Source organism: Lonchura striata, chromosome 2 (assembly GCF_050655825.1).
Source record: "Lonchura striata isolate lonStrDom1 chromosome 2, ASM5065582v1, whole genome shotgun sequence".
NCBI classification, from domain to species: domain Eukaryota; kingdom Metazoa; phylum Chordata; class Aves; order Passeriformes; family Estrildidae; genus Lonchura; species Lonchura striata.
In genome coordinates, this window is record NC_140704.1 from 123,900,390 (window position 1) to 123,918,161 (window position 17,772).

The following is a 17,772-nucleotide window of genomic DNA, read 5'->3' on the forward strand; positions in this document are numbered from 1 at the left end:
TAAGGTATCTCCTACTGGCTTTGCTCAAGTTCCTGCAGACAAAGTGGAAGGATTGCATTTTCTCACTGCTACTTGGCAGGCTGATAACACTGCAGTTTACAGGACAGTGTGGCATTCTCACAATAAGGTATTCAAAAGTGCTCTCTATGCTACTACATTGCTGGGCTAGCCAGAGGTTAGTCCTGTGACAAAGATTAGTCCTGTGACTTTAAGTCTGGTTTGCCACTGCTGCAGTGGTGTAAAGCTGGGATTTCAGGACAGCCCCTACAGCAAAGCTGCTGCAGAGCGACTGGCTGGGGATGGAGACAGAATAGAGACCCTCAAGCCCCACTGCAGGAGAGGCAGAGGTGCTGTCACTCTCCTCTGGTGCTGCTGCACAGCCCCAGCTGTCAACACCCAAGCCCAGGAACCTCCGAGGGGATGGCTTTTCAGAAAAGGCACTCACTGGTGGAGATGAAGCCTCCTTGAAGCTTAAGTCAAACACCATAAAAGCACAGACTGAAAGTCTGGACAAGTTTCACCTAAGGTTGAAAAAGAACAAAAGAGGGCAAAAACAGAGCCTCACACCTCTCATGTGCCTGAGGCCCTGCACTAGGTGTCTTCGAGAGAGATAGAAGGGGGAAAGTGCAAGGGCATGTGTATCAGGAGAGAAAGGGAATGGTGATGGTGACTGTGTCTGTAGGGCTAAAACAAACACCAGCACTTGCTGCAAAGGCCTGTAGGAGACAGGGGACCCAAGGAATGGCTTTCTTCAGAAGGGGACAGCCAGTCAGGGCTCCTCTGGTGAATGATCTCTCTTGTTTAATGGACAGTTTGGCACTGACCAGTATTTGTTTGTGACATTATCTTCAATTCACCAACTTCCTTGCTGCTTTTCACCTTTCTTCAGTGCTTAACCCTGTTCTCCACAGTGAGCAGCAGGACAGGGACTGGGACAGCAGGGGCTGGGGACCAGGTGTTTGAAGAACAGGGATATGCAGAAGATGCTAGAGGCAGCAGATGTCTGTGGCCAGGCCTTTTGTTCTCTCACACTTGCAAGCCTGAGCTCTGGGACCACCTTTTTTTTTATCTCCCCATTGTCATGTACTCCGGAGTTAGCCTCACACTGTCTCTCTCCCTGCACCCCTCTGTTCCAACAAAACAGTTGATTGCCCTCATACTCTGGTTTCTATTTAGATCACTTTCTATTAACATTTAAAAAACCCTGACAGAGTTAATGCAGAACACTTAAAACCAGCTAGTGTCTTACAGGACTGATTAGTCCCAGGGACTTTGTCTTGCTGCTCCCCTTGGGAGGACTGTTTTTAATCCTAGTTAAGGGAAGAAGAGCCAGGGTGCATGCATGTCCTTTGCCTTACTGAAAGCAGTGACAATGTGACCCCAGACAGGGACATCACTCCACAGCCAGTTTAAGCAAAACTGAGAGAGAAACACGGGTACCTATTGCACATAGCGTATTACTGTAGTTACTGTCATGGAAAACAATACTTCTGTCCTATATTTGCAGGTGCCAAGAAATGGAAGAGATGGATTTAGTACAGCATGCAAAGCCACAGCCCAGCCCCCTGAGAACTGCAGTGATGTCCTTTCTGCTGCCTCGGCTCAGAAACAGCTGCAGGAGCATGGAGCACCACGGTGCCTGCTCAGCACAGACCTGACAGCCAGGTATGCCCAGCACAAGGACCGAGCCTTTAGAGTCTTAGAAAAGATTCTGCTGAACTTGCAGAAAAGTTCATGCACGTGCACTTGCAGCCTCCTTCATGCACATGTCCCTCTGTGCCATGCAGTCATTCCGGGAACCCCACAGATAGAAAAGTGCAGCATGCACACAAGCTCCCTCAATCTCCCCCCTTAGCTGTGTGTATAAATATCCAAAACCTCACGGCTGGCTGAGCTGCACATTCACTCAGCTGCTGAAAGCACGGCCACAAAAAGTGTAAATGAATGTGCAAATTGTAGGGGAGGAAAACCTCAGCTCACAAGACACACACAGGGTGCAGGCACACTACAGGAGGATTCCCTAATCTCTCCTAACCCCCATCTGGCAAGAACAGCAATCTGTTTGCTCTGACAATCAGTGCATTTTTGTTTCAGAAAACTAAAATCTGCATGGTTTTGTGGGTGGCTCAGCTTGACCTCCCTCCTGATAAATTTCTCCCCACCCTGCTGTGAAGTGTGCAGAGCCAAGTGCCATCCTCACAGTCCCCAGCACAGCTGGGACTTGCTATTCAAAAGGGAGAGGATGATTCTATAGAATAGTTAAATGCGACAAGGTAGTTTAATTCCTTTTTTAGTGCTCAATCTGGATCCATCATCTTGCTTGCAAGTGGGAATGAACTCAATCCAGAACTGAAAGGCCTCAGCTTTCATGAACTGTTGGGGTACTTAAGACCAAATCCATTAAGACACTGCATGCCTTTGACTTCTTGCGCAGTCAGCTGCTCCCCAGCAGGACAAAGACTAGAATTCACAATAAGAGACTTACAAATGACAAAGTAAACACCCTTCATCCATTTGCTAGTACCTCAAATACCCAACTCTGCATCTAGCAGAAAACATTAGTGTACACGGCAGCCTCCAACGATTTATTTTTATTATGCAAGATTAATAATAGGAAAGGTGGGTGCTAATGTCTTTAGAAACAACTCGATGGGCTAGGGTCTTTAGGACAAACGGCTGTTAATGTCTTTGAAATGGGTCTTAATGTCTCTACCAACCTCAAGCTGAAAGTTTGTTACAAAGCCCAGACAGTTTGACTATAGCCTAAACTCCTGAACTTAACGGCAATAGAAAAATGGGTAAACAAAGTCTGTTGCAAAACCTAGATAGTTTTAAATTCTGAACTGTGGGAGAAAAAGACAGATGTTCAAGGCAGTTTGGGAAATCTGTACCTCAGCCAGTGGGGAAAGGAAGAGGGCAACATGGGGCAAGGAGCCGAGGATAAAAGGAGGCTAAGTTTCCAAAACTCCAATGGGCTTTCCCTCCCTTCATTCAATAAAGTTGCAGGACTCCTCTGTCTCCTTTGTGGACACTGGCTTTTCATAGCGTGGTTTTGTGCACAATAATTAGCATCAAAATTTGCATATATGGTTTTAATGTGCAAGACAGCCAGTACCTTCAATAAAAAGTACAACTCTTCAAATATAACATACTCCTTTACAGACAACACATCAAAGACTATAGAAAGGTGCAAATAATTTAGCACAAGACATTTGGGGTTTCTTCAAGAAGAAGAAAATGCACACAAGAGCACTACAGAGGCACCATTTAAACATACAACCTTCATTCAGAGCAAAAAAAAAAAGGAGGTTACCTGCACGGGAAGCTAACCAGGCATTTCACAGTATTTCAAAGCCATTCCTAGTCATAACATTTTCTTCATTAGTAGGCAGTTTATTTCACCAAATCCTGATTTTTTTTTAAAGGGACTGAACTAACAAAGGCTTTGCACACATAATTCTTGTTTCTGTCGGCCAGGATTTTGTATGTTTGTATCTATCCTCCTAGACAGCAGGCAGCTGGAAGGAAGGTTCAGTTCTACCTGTTTCCCAGCATTGTTTGTACATAAGTTCTGTGTTAATTTTCTGCTCATGAGTGAATTTTAAGGGCCAGGGATTCAGCCCTCAAGATGTAAAAAATTTCGTCTGCTCTATTATAGTAATATTTGGTATTAAAATAAGAAAAAAAACCAGAGCCTACCCTAAAACCTACATGAATAAACATATAATGCAAATGGATTTATTTCACATACTGCCTAGTGCTGGACATCAATATTTTGTTTATTGGTAAGTTATTTAATAAATAACTAAAAAATATTTTCACCATGAAAACAATGAGAACAAAGCAACTGAAGGTACAAAAAAAACCTTATGAAAATTAGTGCAAATCAGTATATTTAAGGATACAGTATCTGCACAATATAATTAAATGTACAAGTAAAATTTTCTATTTTTATGCTATAAATAAAGAGAACGTTTAAGTTGGTACAAAATAAAAACTTTACTTTCTTCTACTTTATGTACAAAATTCTTGTTAATCCTAGCTGATCTAGGATACTTTGAAGAGAATTTTATCATCCCAGTAATACCGAACTATCTGTGTTTATCACCTAGCTCCAAAAAGGTGGCTCAGCTTGACCTCCCTTGATGCAACCTACAGTCCCACTGGCACTGTGAGCCCTCTCACATGCACAGCCTCCTGCCAGGCCTGGTGGTCACTCAGTGGTAACTAAAACTTCTATACCAATTACTGCACTCCCTATCCTCAGCAGTCCTTCAGCGCAGGCTCTTTGTTAAGCCTCCTTGTTAAGATTTCACAATGATATGCAATGCAACTTTTTTAAGAATTGGAAATGTCTCACTGACCACACTCCTGCCTTGCCTGTGTGGTCAGTGAAACATGGAGGATGACACCTTCCAGTCCTCCCATGGAAGCAAGGCCTTTTCTGCAGACTGGGGAAGGAATTTCATGTGCAGAGTTTTAGGCACTGAGGAGTAGTCCTGATATCATTTTGCAGTAATACAACATAAAGCCAAGAGGAAACAGTCGAGCCCACCCTTCATATCAGGGTTCACTGAAAATATTCACCTGGCCAGGACCAGACAGGTTCAGGGAAATTCAGAAAGAAGAGCCCACTGCTGGGATTGTGCTTGCCCTGGCCTGCTCAGAGTCTACAATGAAACACCTCTGTAAGACCACTGGACTGCTCATTATCCACCCAATGGCTTACTGATGCTTAGGAATATCACCATGTTTGGTCTTCCAAAATCTTGAGAAGACAAAACCAACCCCCACTATCTCTGCTAGCTGGGATATCAGGCCTGCATATATCTTACCACACCCCACTTCTCTCCCTCTGGGCTAACCAGCATCCAGCACCCTCTGGAAGAGTTGCTCTCACAGTCCTGGAGCTCTTAAGTCTCCCAGCAGCTGAATGACTTAAAATAGCTCTTTGTTGCTCCATCAGCCAGTATCTATGAGAAAGTTCACTTTTAAATAGAGCATCACTAAAAGACAGGTTAAGGGTAAGTAGACCACATACCTGTGGTCATCTCTCCAAACAACACGAACAGGTTAAATCAGCTTTAAGAAATGCACCTGATAAAAACATACCAAACATAAGCTTTGATACAGACTGTACGAGGCAGTCCACAGGCATTGGAGATGCAGAAAAACTCCTCACAGTGATATTTGTGTAGAAAGGGGTTTGGGGAGGTAGAATTCCCTCCTGCCTGAAGACATTAGAGTATGGGAGGAGAAGGAGAGTGGCATCAGGGTATACCCTGTTCCCTGTGCTCAGTCATGTGCCCCGGGGTCAGAGACCAGACCTACCCCAAGAGCCACTGCAGGCGTCACCTCCTGCGCTGTGCACAACTAGATACACACAGCCCAAAACACACATGAGCTGGTCCAGGACACGTCCGTGGGGTTCCCGCCTAATGAGCGGCATGAATCTTCATGTGGAAGCTGCAATCCTCCTGCTCGGGGAAGTGCTGGCCGCACACGGAGCACGCGCAGCCCTTGTCCTTGCTGTGCGTGCGCCGCACGTGGCTGTCGTGGGCCGCGTGCGAGGCGAAGGCTTTGCCGCAGTGCTTGCACTTGAAGGGCTTCTCCCCCGAGTGCTGGCGGATGTGAGTGCGCAGGATGCTGGATGCTGTGAATGCCTGAAAGGGCAGGGATCATCGGAGAGGAGATGGAATCGCAGGTAATTTGCTTTCACACGTGCAATCCCCACCTTCAGCTAACCCAGACCCCCATCAGAAGCAAGTTACCCTGAAAATTAAGTCCTGAAATAGCTCACGTTTCCACTCCTCAGGTAAGTGGAAAAAAATAATGAAAACTCCCAGCAAGGAGGAATCAGAAGGTAACAGCTATTGCTATACAGATGTGGCTAAGTCCATGGAGAAAGATTTCTGAGCAAAGACACCAGTAAATATCTTCTATATGTCAGAGGGAATAAGTCAATACTAGCCTAATTAGCTTTGCAGCTCCTTTATGTGTGGGAAACATAATGCAGGCTTTTCTTCCACTTTTTGTTTTCACAAGTTCATTTTCCCTGCTCCATCATACCCTTCTCTTTCTGCAGGCAGAGTTTCTAGCCTGTTCCCCCACCACTTTTGAGTAGGAAAGTCATAAAGACTTCTTCATTAGGGGATAAAACTCACTAATTAAAATTTGAACAGGAATGCTGTAAACTTGCCTATGTTTCCCCATTTTTTCTTTTCCAAAGAGAGGCAATTTCAGGTCCTTTAGTATTTGCAGACCACATAAAATAAATACTCTCTAGTAATTTTTCACAGCAAACAATAAATCTTAGATACCGTTTCACTGGGAACCTTAGAGCACAAAAAGATCACAGACTCCTATACATAAATCCTTGGAGGTGTATATCAAGGGCAAAAATATGTATTGGGGAGAGAATAGTGATGTTGACCCAGCACTGTTCCTTTAATCTCACAATGCTCTGAAATAAGTGACCACTGATTTCCAGCAAAGGAGCTGGAAAAGCAAAGCCACTGTTAGAGGGAGAAGAGGAAAAGAAAAATTGTAATTGCATAGGAGGAGCCAGTGAGGATTTATTAAAACAGACTCTGGTTTTCCAGCCTGAGAGATTATGGCTATGTCCTAGGATAGCTGCATCCTGCAGCCTGAGGACTAATAGTTTAATCTCATCCAATCCACAACAGTCCAACTAGAATGGGCTGGGGACTGGTCAAATGTCCTTAGAGATATCTTTATAGAGCAACCTGTAAAGCTCTGCCACCTCCTCTTGTGATTTGAAGATTAAGGATTGTTTCATCCTAATCTCTGTTCAGCATGATCACGGGGAGACAAAAAAAAATAAAATAGCCAAAAGGAGTTTACTCTAAGATTCTTTACAGCAGGACACCTCAGCTTTGTGTTAGTCCAGCCAGTCATAAACAAAACTTCTCTCTACAAAATCAGGAGCAGCTGATGGGGCTCCTGCATTGCATGGACACTCCACAGCACCTACCAATATTCATCCTGTGCATCCACAAGCTGTCTGCTGCAAGAGCTGTCAGCACTTTCACAGGGAGAGCTCACCTGAATCATCCCTGCTGTGATGGGCAGTAACAGCAGGGCACATCTCTGATCAGGGCTGTGTGGTTCTCCTTGTGTTCTTTTTAAAGTGAAACCACCATGCCTGTCTGCCCATCAACAGCCCTGATATTTCAAGGTAAGCATGCACAAATTCATACTGTGCAGGTTAAGTTTATAGACCAAATCTGTTTATTTCACTACAGAAGCAGTGCCAATAACACCAAAAATTACCTATCTGATGAAAAAGTGGGATATTGGATCTAGCTGCATGCTTTGAAATGTTCTCAAGCTTCCCTAAAAGCAGTGATCTGCAGATCACTGAGCTGGGATGAACCACAAATTCCATGACCATATTTCTTCAGCCTCATCCAGCCCTGTCACCTTACCTCAAAACTGCCCAGAACATACACCCACTCATCTAGCTAACAGTTAAATACAAAGCATTTTCTTGAGAGAAAACAAAGAAACAAAGCACAGCAGAGGGAGGGATGGGGCAGGGCTTTGCCTTACCTTGTTGCAGTAGACACATTTGTAGGGGCGCTCCCCAGAGTGAACCCTCATGTGTTTGTTTAGGCTTGAGGACTGAGAAAAGCTCTTCCCGCACACAGAGCACTGGGGGGGGAAAGAATAAAGTTAAAAGGAAGCATGTAACTGCATAGTTAATAGCAAAAATTAAGGATGTGGATGACGTGCACATTTCTTACATATAATCTAGATATACGCATATATTTATGTATTCATGTATAAACACAATAGTAATTTTAAGCTACAATAAATTAAAATACCCAGAAGTTTAGTCTGGTTTTAAGAACAGCTTTACCTGCAAATGTACATATATATATATATAATAAATCCATGCAAAATTTAAATCATTTGCATTAAAATTGTTTCAATAAATAATTTTTATTTTACAGAACAGATAATGTTGATTTTCAGTAAAAAAAAAAAATTCTGTAAAATCTTTAAAAAATAAATATATAAATCAAGTCCAGTTTTAATTTTTCCCTAAAAGACAAACTACCTAAAGAATAAAATAATTTGAAATTTACCAAAGAAAGGAAAAGAAAAAGGAATCATATGGTATTTAATAGAATATTTTTTAATCTGTTACTAATTCCATGCAGATATTCTGACATTGTAATAGTGCCATTTTAGTTATAAAATATTTTTTTCCTCAAAAAAATACACATTGTAGGATGATCTATAAAATATGGAGAATTTTGAGGACTAATTTAACTGTGCCATTTCAAGCACTAGAACTTGCCTCTCCCAAGCTTCTAGAAAAAGCCTGATTTTCCATTCCCACTGCTGCTAGAGAAAATTAGTGCTAGAAAAGCAAGGTGTTTGGTGCAGATGAGTAAAGCATTTTAAAGATTTGCTTTCATCAATTGAAAATCTGCTTCACACTGAATGTGAATGTAAAACTTTTAAGCTCTGTTTGGTCCAACAGACACAGACAAAGCTGTGGTGGGTTCTGAAGGATGGGGTGTGGGAAACACACATCAGACATCTCTCCCCTGATCCTGGACAAGCCAAGAACCTTTAAGCACAAGTTAACGCACACACTGTGTACGAAAAGAAGCGGCACTTATATGCAATCATCCAAAAAGCCCAGGAGAAAATTTCTTTTTAAACTCTCACTGTGGCAGTGGGGTTTATCTTCCCAACCTAAATCCATTAAATTTCTTTAACCAAACTGTGCTGCACATGACAAGCTCTCCCTGAGTAGTCCCACCAGGAAACTGCCAGGGAAACTGGAAGAGGAGGAAGGTCATCAGCATCTTATCTGGACCAAAAAAAGACTTAATATTAAGTACCCTCAGAAGAGCCAATGCCTGCGGAGAGGCTCGGGAGCAGGCTCACCTTGTGAGGTCTGTGCTTTTCGTGAACGTGGAGAATATGGATCCTCAGCCTGTCTCTTTTTTCAAAGGATCGGTCACAAAGGTGACAAGGAAATTTGCGGTCCCCCTGGTCCACGCAGCGGGTGTACTTGAGGTGTTTGTCCCGGTAGTACTTGTAGGCAAAAACTTTGCCGCAGCGCTCACACTTGAAGCTCTCCCCGGCCTCTGTACAGCAGAAGGGAAAGTGCCACCCCTCCGTTACACCACGGCAAAAGGGACTCAGAGATTAGATCTGTATCCTTGCCAGAGCCGGGACCCCTACGGGGAATTTTAACTCTGACTGATGCTGGCAATATCATTAACAAAAAATATGTGTGCTGCGTCTCCTGAGCGTTCCCAGTGCTTCCCTTGCCTTTTTAAAGGAGGGGAACAAACTAGAACACACAGTCCACTAAAATTACTCTGTTTAGCTACTAACTTCACCAAAAACAGGATTTCATCCTTGCATATCCATAAATAGCAAGAAATCATGTGAAAAAACAACTCAGAGTCCCACATAGAAACTTCTCCCCAAACGGAATCATTGTGAGATATTTTTTATCAATAATTGTCCGCAAATTTTATCTACCATCCCAAAACGAAAAATAATTTTGCACACCTTTTCTATTGTTTTCAAATAGCTATCGAACAAAATAGCATATTTATTTGACTTTTTTTTTTTAAATTTCAATTCATTTTTTACCACTGAATTTAGAAAAAACACCAGAAAATTTTCAGGCGTTTATACATCTTTTTCTGTCTTTAATAAAAGCACCTTTAGCTTAAGCCTTAAGATGAAAGTAACAATTCAGCATCTGTCTGAATTAGACACTTCAAGAGAAGAGGTACAAAATTTTCCATGCCAAATTTTCATGCGAATTTGCTTCTGTCCCTTTCTGTTGCACCCTGCCGACTCATTCCTTCCCAGCTTTTCCCGCACTGGCACATACCTGTTTTCCCCATACATAAGTTTTGATTATAAGAACATCATACTTTCTATACATTACAGGTAGAACTACCCTCCCTCTCCCCTCACCCTTGCATAAGTGCACTTGACATTTCTTTTGCAAGCAATATTGACATTACGGGATCGGAACGACTTCAGCCTGCCTCATTTACTGAGAGCGTTAATTATACGAAAGTCAGGTACGCAATCCTAAAATGAAACAGGACCAAAGCCGGAATAACCCCGAAAACCCCATCTCCTCCCAAAACGAGACCCTGAACAAAGGCGCTGCGGGGCCGAGGCAAGTTCAGCATAGGACCACCAGATGTTTTACAATCGTCAGACCAAACAACGCTTTAAACTCCCCGAGGAACCGCGGACTGGGAGCGGACTGACGGCGGAAGAAAGGGGAACCTCTTGCTCCGCGCTGCCGACAGCCCTCGGTGCAGCCCCCCGGATTCCCGGCGCCGAGGGGAAGCTGCTGCTTCGGGGTGCAGGATGCCGCAGGGAGGGGCGGCCGGGCAGATCCGAAGGATCACCGCCTCACCGCAGGGTCTAGGAAGCTTTTAAAGTAAAACAGCCGGACAAAGGTGGTGCCTTTACCTCCCCTCGCGTGACTCTAATCCAGGCCAGGCACACGTCCGTGGGAATAAAGGGGCAGTGTCGCTCAAGGGGTTGCCGGCAGGCTCACCTTCGGGGTGCTGCGGGGGTTTCTTCCCCTCTGCCATGCCCTTCAAGCTGATGGGGATGCCCAGAAATTGCACGTAGCAATCGCCGTACCACACCAACAGCTCTTGGTTCGGGAAAATTTCCTTGCAGGTCTCGTAGAAGATTTGTCCCTGGCACTGGATAGCCGTCAAATTCTGCTCCTCGGGGAACCTAGCACAGTTCACCAGGGACATCCAGTTGCCAGTGGAGCCCTTCCCGTCGATAAAGTGGCTCAGACCACCGTATTCAAAGATCTGGAGAGCAGAGAAAAAAGGATCAGGTTTGACCTTCCGCACACGTCCCGCTTTCAGCAGTCCTACCACCCACACCGGGCCGAGCCCCTCTTGCAGGCTACAATAGAGGGGACGCCGAAAACCTCGCCCCGGCCCCGCGCTGGGGGTGCGGGGTGAGCCCGACGGTGCCGCCGCTACCTCCCACATCAGCGAGTTGTCGTCGTAAGTCTTGATCTCGCTCGTGTTGACCACTTTGCCTTGGAAAGGGCCGAAGCGGACTCCTTTCGGGATGGGGTCCGTACAGAAGACTCCGAGCTGAGACACGTCCCCGTAGGCCACCCGCAGCACGGAGAGCCCTGCGGGTGACAGGGGGCTGAGCGCGGCGCGGCGGGGCGGGCACAGCGCGGCCGCTCCGGACACTTACCTTCGGGCAGCTGCAGCGAGTCCCGGTCGAGCAGCGGGGCGGCGGAGTCCGCAGCGCCTGCAGAAGAGGAACCCCTTCTTCAGCATGGCACCAGCCCTGCAGGAGCGGGTCCTGCCTCCCCGACAAAGGCCGCAGCCCGAACTACCCCCGGCTGTTTCCAGGTGTGGGCTCGTAACGCAAGAAAACCACCGGGAAAATAAGTCCGACGTGCCTCCGGCGATGTACCTTGAGCCAGGCTGCCTGCACCCCTTTTGGGACTGTCCCCGAACCCTCCCGCACACCTGGCTGCAAGGAGCGAGCTGCCGCCCAGGGTCACCCTGTGCCCCTCTCGCCTCCGCCAAATACCCCCTTACCCGAGTTGGCGGGGGACACCCGGAGCCCCGAGATGGCGTGGAGATTCCCGGTGGGCTGGCTGCCCCGGAGTGCCCCGTACAGCACCGCGTTGAGCTCCTCCTCGGTGAAGTGGTACCTGTGGCTGTGCCCCGCCGCCCCGTCTGCCCCCGGGCTGCGGGCAGCCCTGTGCGGGGGGCTCGGGTAGGGAGGCGAGAGCGACTTCGGGGCCCCCGTCGCGAGGGCCGAGCCCTCACTGGGAGGGAAGGGGGACGGCAGCCTGGTGTAGACGGGCAAAGGAAGGCTGGGGAAAGGGCCGGTGGGCAATGGGGGCGGCTCGCTCACAAAAGCGGGGACCCTGCTGAAAGTGAAGGGAGGCAGAGGCGACGAGGTGGAAACCAGCCCGCCCAGGGGTTTCAGGGGCTGGAAGAAGTCGGGGGCCGTCTCGAAGTAATGGGCGGGTGGGAGGAAAGAGGGGTAGTAGGAGGCGAGGCCGGCGGGGCTCATGCCGAACGAGTCTCCGCCGTCTCCGGGGACCGACTCGCCAGCCAGGGACAGAGCCATGTCGGGAAGAGCCGGGCCGGGAAGCGGGGGGCAGACACCTGTGTGCTGCCGGTGCGGGGTCCCTCTGCGGGGCGGGACGGAGGCACGGGAGCGGCCCTGCGCCGTCGGGGCGAGCGGCCGGCCCCTCCCGACCCCCCGCGGCTATATCGGCCCGAGCAGCGGGGCGGGGAGGGTGGGCGCGGGCGGTGGCGGCCGCCCGGGGTCACACGGCCCCGGGGGTGGGCGGGGGTGTTGCCCCGACCGGCACGGCTACCCCGGGGCGGAGCCGCGGCTACTCACGGAGCGGCGGCAGCCCCTCCCCACGGGTGGTAGGGGAGGGAGGGGGGGGGGGGGTGAGTGGGTGGTCCGGGCTCCCGGACCCACCTTCCCCACCGCCGGCTCTGCCCTCCGCCCCTCCGAGCCCCGGGCCGGCCGCGGCTCGTGGCTCCTGCCTCTCCCCAGAGCAGGCGGCCGGCGTGCGGGAGCGCTGCTGCTCCCCACGGGCCGCCTGCTGCCAGAGGGGAGGGCTCCACATGGCTCCCACACAGTGTGTTCGGGGGTTGCAGGGATGTGGTTTGAATATGGAAAGTCAGAAAACACCCCTGGAACTCCAGTGACCTGGACAGACGGGAGCGGCGCAGTCTTGCTCACTGCAGGCTTCACGGGCACAGCTGAGGTGCTTTTACTCTAGCCTGGGGCTTCCTGTCAGGTGCTTAGCAGAACATTGTGCTCCTGCCGGGGTTTGCACGGCTCCATGACCACGCCTATGCTAACCTGCCCTGGATGGGACCGAAGGAAGACACCTGACCCTTGCCTCCTGCAGAGGTGCTGGGTGATCCCCCTGTCTGTGGTTTCATCGCGGGTTTTTAGAGGGTTTTCTCCTGCTTTCCTTCCATGTGGATGCATGACAAAATGGCATTGAAAAGAGGGCTTGGAAGGGGCTGGAGGATCCTAGGGGCCCAGGTGTTCATTTTGCAGAGTGTCATCCCTGCTGGTGCAGAAAGATGGAGAAATCTTCAGCCTTTGTATGGACAAAACCCTATACAGCATGTGTTACTGCAGAGCTGCCTGTTGAGCTCATTCCAGCCTGGGTGACATTGCACATGGAGGGAAGGGACCCGATGGGCTCTGCTGCACTGTAGAGAGCTTGGGGACTTGCACCCGGGGGGCTCTCTCAGAGACAGGCAGCATAGGGCTTCTGGGGCACAGCAGAGCATGAGCCAAACTGTACACAGACACAGCTGGAGTAGGGAACTCAGCCAGGCTTAGCTCCTGGAATTTTAAATGCCATTTCAGTGGTTATATTTGGTGTGCTATAGAAATTAATTAGCGTAGCTCCATGTGATCCTGTGTAATATATTGTCTTCATCCCAAAGAAGGGATGTGTTAGGAAGCACTTGAAACAACCCCAGACAGAGAAACTTCAGCTCCAGACACAGTCACTCCCTGCACTTGACCAGAGGTGAAGCTATCCTTTCAAACCTGATTTCTTATCTGGCCTGAATTAGGTGCTCTGAAATAGAGAGCTTGAGAAAGAATCACTGGCTGCCCGGGGCAATGAGGTTGTTTGGCCCTCATTCCTTTGGGCACTGCAACTCCTACTTACCACAAGCTTTCATTTACAATCTCCCTTTATTTTTTCACTCAGGACATAAACACTAAGACAACAAACACAGGCACACAACCCCACTGGAGAGAGTCACAGATCTGATCCAGTCTCCCTCCAAGATCCCTTCCACATATCTCTGTCCAAAGTTGAGCAGAAACATTTCTGTAGTCTGCATTAAATGCATTGGGCAAATTCTTCTACCTACACCCATCCTCCATCTCCTACCTACCCATCCTCTACCCAGCTATCCCAACCCCTGCAAGACAAAAGTACTGAATACACCGGGGAAGCTAATATGCACAAGTTGGAATGCACCCTTCTAAAATTTGCTTGAGATAGTCTCTTAGCTTAAATGGCCTGATTTTTCAGTTGTCATTTCAGTTTTAGTTTTTTTTTTTTTTTTCTAATTATCTCTGCTTTGTGCCAAACCTCTGTTATTTGTAAAACAGAATTGATGTTATAGTGCTTTAGGAAACAGTTTCAGCAGGCATTTCAACACAACTTTATTGATGCATCAGTAGCATAAAAGTAGTACCAGCATTAATCGGATTTACAGGAGCAAGTCTTTGAGCTCTGCACAGAAAAGTTTGAGCTATATTTAGAATTTAAATGTTGCCAGTGAATCTGAAATCTTTTGATGATTCTGTATCCAGGTATCACAGCACAGGAAGAGGGAGAGGGACTAGGGGAGACATGCTCACAGTAGAGATTCAGGAGAAATGGAAGTCAAATAAGTAAAACATGAAATTCTAAAAATCTTACCATTAATTAAATTGTAGACATGACCAGGAACAAAAGTTTTCCTTTTTCTAGAAGCCTGATAACACAGAGTCCAGGAGAAAAAAAGGGCTTGAAGCACTGTTGCCACTATACTGCAGATTAATCATTAGATGCTTTAACATCCTCTAAGAAGTTAAAGGCATTTAGTGCATTAAAAAAGCCATGACCTCAGGGAGAGATGTGCGGGAAGCAGAAGGGCAGCCTTGCAGATGCACCCCCAACAGTCCAGTCAGTACTGTGGACAGCCCCAGCCTAGAGGGCCTCCCTTCCCTGATTTTATGTCTTATTACAAAGTAATCAGAGAAGTCCATCAGCCTCCCTTCCCTGCTGCAGGATTTAGAGAGAGTAGGGATGCATATTAAAGACAGGCACCAAGGGACATCCCTGCAGGTGGCTAGCATAGCATTCAGTCACTTCTCAGTTTGGACACGAGTGAGTTCTTCATCAATCTTACATCCACTCTACATCTCTCTTACTCCAGGTTTAAAGCCTGCCTCCTACACATTCCCAAACACTCAAGTTACACCTGTGAGCTTCCGTGTGATCCCCCAAAAACCACAGGGCCACAGCACTTCCTGATGCTCATCTTCCCACATGTGGCCTCCCTGTGCCCCAGCACCTACACCAATACCCAGCTGCAGCATGGAAATGGGAATCCCAGCGATGGCACCAGATGCTGTCATGGAAATAACCTGAATTGCAATTTAGATGAGGTCACAGCATGAACAGTTTATTGCCATGGCAATAGAAGAGGACAGGTAGCAGAAGAGCAACTGAATCTGCTGGTGGACTATTAAAAAAAGGGGGAAAACAAAATTAAGGTGATTCAACTTCCTTTTTCTTGTACTAGTTGTATCTTTAGATACAGCAGCATTTTAATGATGTTACCATTTGCTCTGTGACTTTGCAAAAGTAATTAGCTGTTCTTAACGCATTCCAAGTACACTGAGATTAGACAATTAACTGAAAAATACATGCACAAGAAAGAGGTGATGAGGCCAGTCTAAAATTTGGATCAAACCAATCTTGCCATAGAGATGCAATCCTCTTCCCTTTGTTGGAGTGGGCAGCTGAGTGAACACAAGCAAATATCTGGAATATTTGTTGTTCTTGTGTTTTAAAGACACTTCACCAACAGTTTGCAGAGAGTTGAGTAAGTTATTCATCAGGATCACTGCAGGACCTTCCAGCATCCTGAGTAGTTGTAGAATGAAGTGATAAAGTGAAGTATAGCAATTGGAGAGTTTTCCCATGTTTCCTCCTGTCTTCTCAGGAATATCTCCTAGGGAGAAATTCCTGGGCACATCACAGAAGTTGAAGCAGTTTCACCTCCCCAGCAGCTGTATGGGAGAGTGTCTGTTTCCCCAGTCTTTGCTACCTTCTTCATTCTTAAATGAAGTCCCAGTGAGTGGCAGTTGAGTAGTTTACAGCATATTCAGTAGGAACTGACACATTCCAAGCAAAGTTCCTGCTGCTGTGTGAATGAGCTTTACCTCTGGCTGTCTGGTGGAAGGAGGGTCTGAATGCTCTCTCAGCTCCTTTTTCTGCACAGAGCCCCCCTTTCATCCTGGAATGTTTCTGCCTTTAGTGCCTAATTTCAGGGGAGGTGAGGCAAACACAACTTGGATGGCATTCAAACTGTCACTTGGCCTGTCCCCTGCACCCAAACTGTTGTTGTTCTTAAAGCCAGAATCTTTTAATGATCCACAGAAGGATTCCAGATCCTTGGGAAGAAGTAACAAAACATTCCCATTGGAGCAGGAATTATCCGAGCATGCTTGTGTTACAGTGGCCTCTTGTGCTCCTGACAATCACACTGGCTGGCTCTGAGTTTTCCTGCCCACCTTCCCTCATGAACGAGAATGATGGCAGCATTTGTCTCATGACAGCAGCCATGGTTTGAAGGTTCACCCAGCAGCAAAGCTGAGCACAAATGCCAGACACACAAGGATGCTGATATGTTCAATCACACAGATTACCATGAACAAGGTGCTACTCTTCAACTGCACCCACTCGTGGTACCCATGTAAGATGTAAACACAGCTAAGTTTCCACCTCTTCTTTAACTGGTAGAGCTCTATGTTCAGTGATGAAAGCACATAATGCCCTCCCTCTCGAGGCTCACAAATACTGGTTCACGGGTGGCCTTGCTCTGGGCACTGCCCTTCTGCCTGCCCAGTTTCCCTGCCCACAGTCCCAGCTCTCACAAAGCTTTTCAGGTCTCTTACTTGCTGGCTTGTGCAGATGGGTGCACCAAACATGAGCACTCACACAATTATCCCTTGTGCACTCCACCACATTCTGGTCATACTCCAGGGTACAGTGTACAGGTTTTTTTTTGTACCCCAGTGTACAGATTTCACCCTTTCAGGCAGAATGTTCTGTTTCAGCCACCATCAAATGTTTCTCTAACTGTCCTTTAAGATCCTTTACTTGATCTTAATTTTTTTTTTCTCCTGAGGGTCTCTCAAGCTTCTGATTTGAGATTTGGTTTTTCTTTTGCCGTCCTCCACATACAAATTGAAAAATACAAGCAACTGAAACTGGGGAATCACAGCCTCTGGACTCCAAGATTAGTTAAACCCTGTAATGCAATCGAGTGTGGTTTTTTCATCCCCAAGGTAAGTATAGAGAATGAGAGACTGAAGAGAAGAAACAAGATATACAAGGGCTTCCTCCTGGTCACAACATCTGGCTTAAACCCACCACGCTGGCTGAGGCCGCAGTCATTAGCAGCAGTAACAAAGGAGGCTCAGACTGGAACCTAAGAAGGGTTAATGAGGTCCATCACAGCACCCAAATCCTTAACTCTTGGTGTGGTTTCTTCTTCAGCTGAGAGATGTCCCAAGAACCTGTCCTGAAGTGGTGAAGAGCTCAATGCCCAGCTCTCAAGGACCACTGTTCATAAAAGTTCACTTACATTGTAATTCCATCTTGGACCTATCCTGACCTACATCTCCTAAGGACTTCATCAAATTGTCAGTTCTTTTAGCTGACTTAAGGATAGGACCTCTTACTGTGGCTCTGGGCTGACCTATGTTAAAAGCTGGAATTCAGCTGAAGTGCCAGGAGGGATTTCCAAAAGGTTAATTATCTGACTTTTCAAAAAAGGTTAATTACACAAGTAATTATATATATATATATATACACATATATATATATATATACACACACACCCACATATATATATATATACTTACTACATGCACATGGCCAACAGAATCACTCAAGGCTGCTCTGAGTTCTGCTTTCTTCAC

The 17,772-nt window shown here is 47.0% G+C and overlaps 1 protein-coding gene across 1 annotated transcript; it reads right to left on the bottom strand.

Moving 5' to 3' along the window:
- Positions 1-334: 334 nt before the first annotated feature.
- PRDM14 (PR/SET domain 14) lies at positions 335-12,316 on the bottom strand. The gene is made up of 7 exons (XM_085572216.1): positions 11,607-12,316; positions 11,254-11,310; positions 11,028-11,185; positions 10,580-10,850; positions 8,926-9,128; positions 7,573-7,674; positions 335-5,663 (listed from the first exon to the last, which is right to left on the bottom strand). Exons 1-7 carry the CDS (start codon positions 12,145-12,147, stop codon positions 5,436-5,438), a joined length of 1,560 nt encoding a protein of 519 aa, XP_085428342.1. The 5' UTR covers positions 12,148-12,316; the 3' UTR covers positions 335-5,435.
- Positions 12,317-17,772: the final 5,456 nt, after the last annotated feature.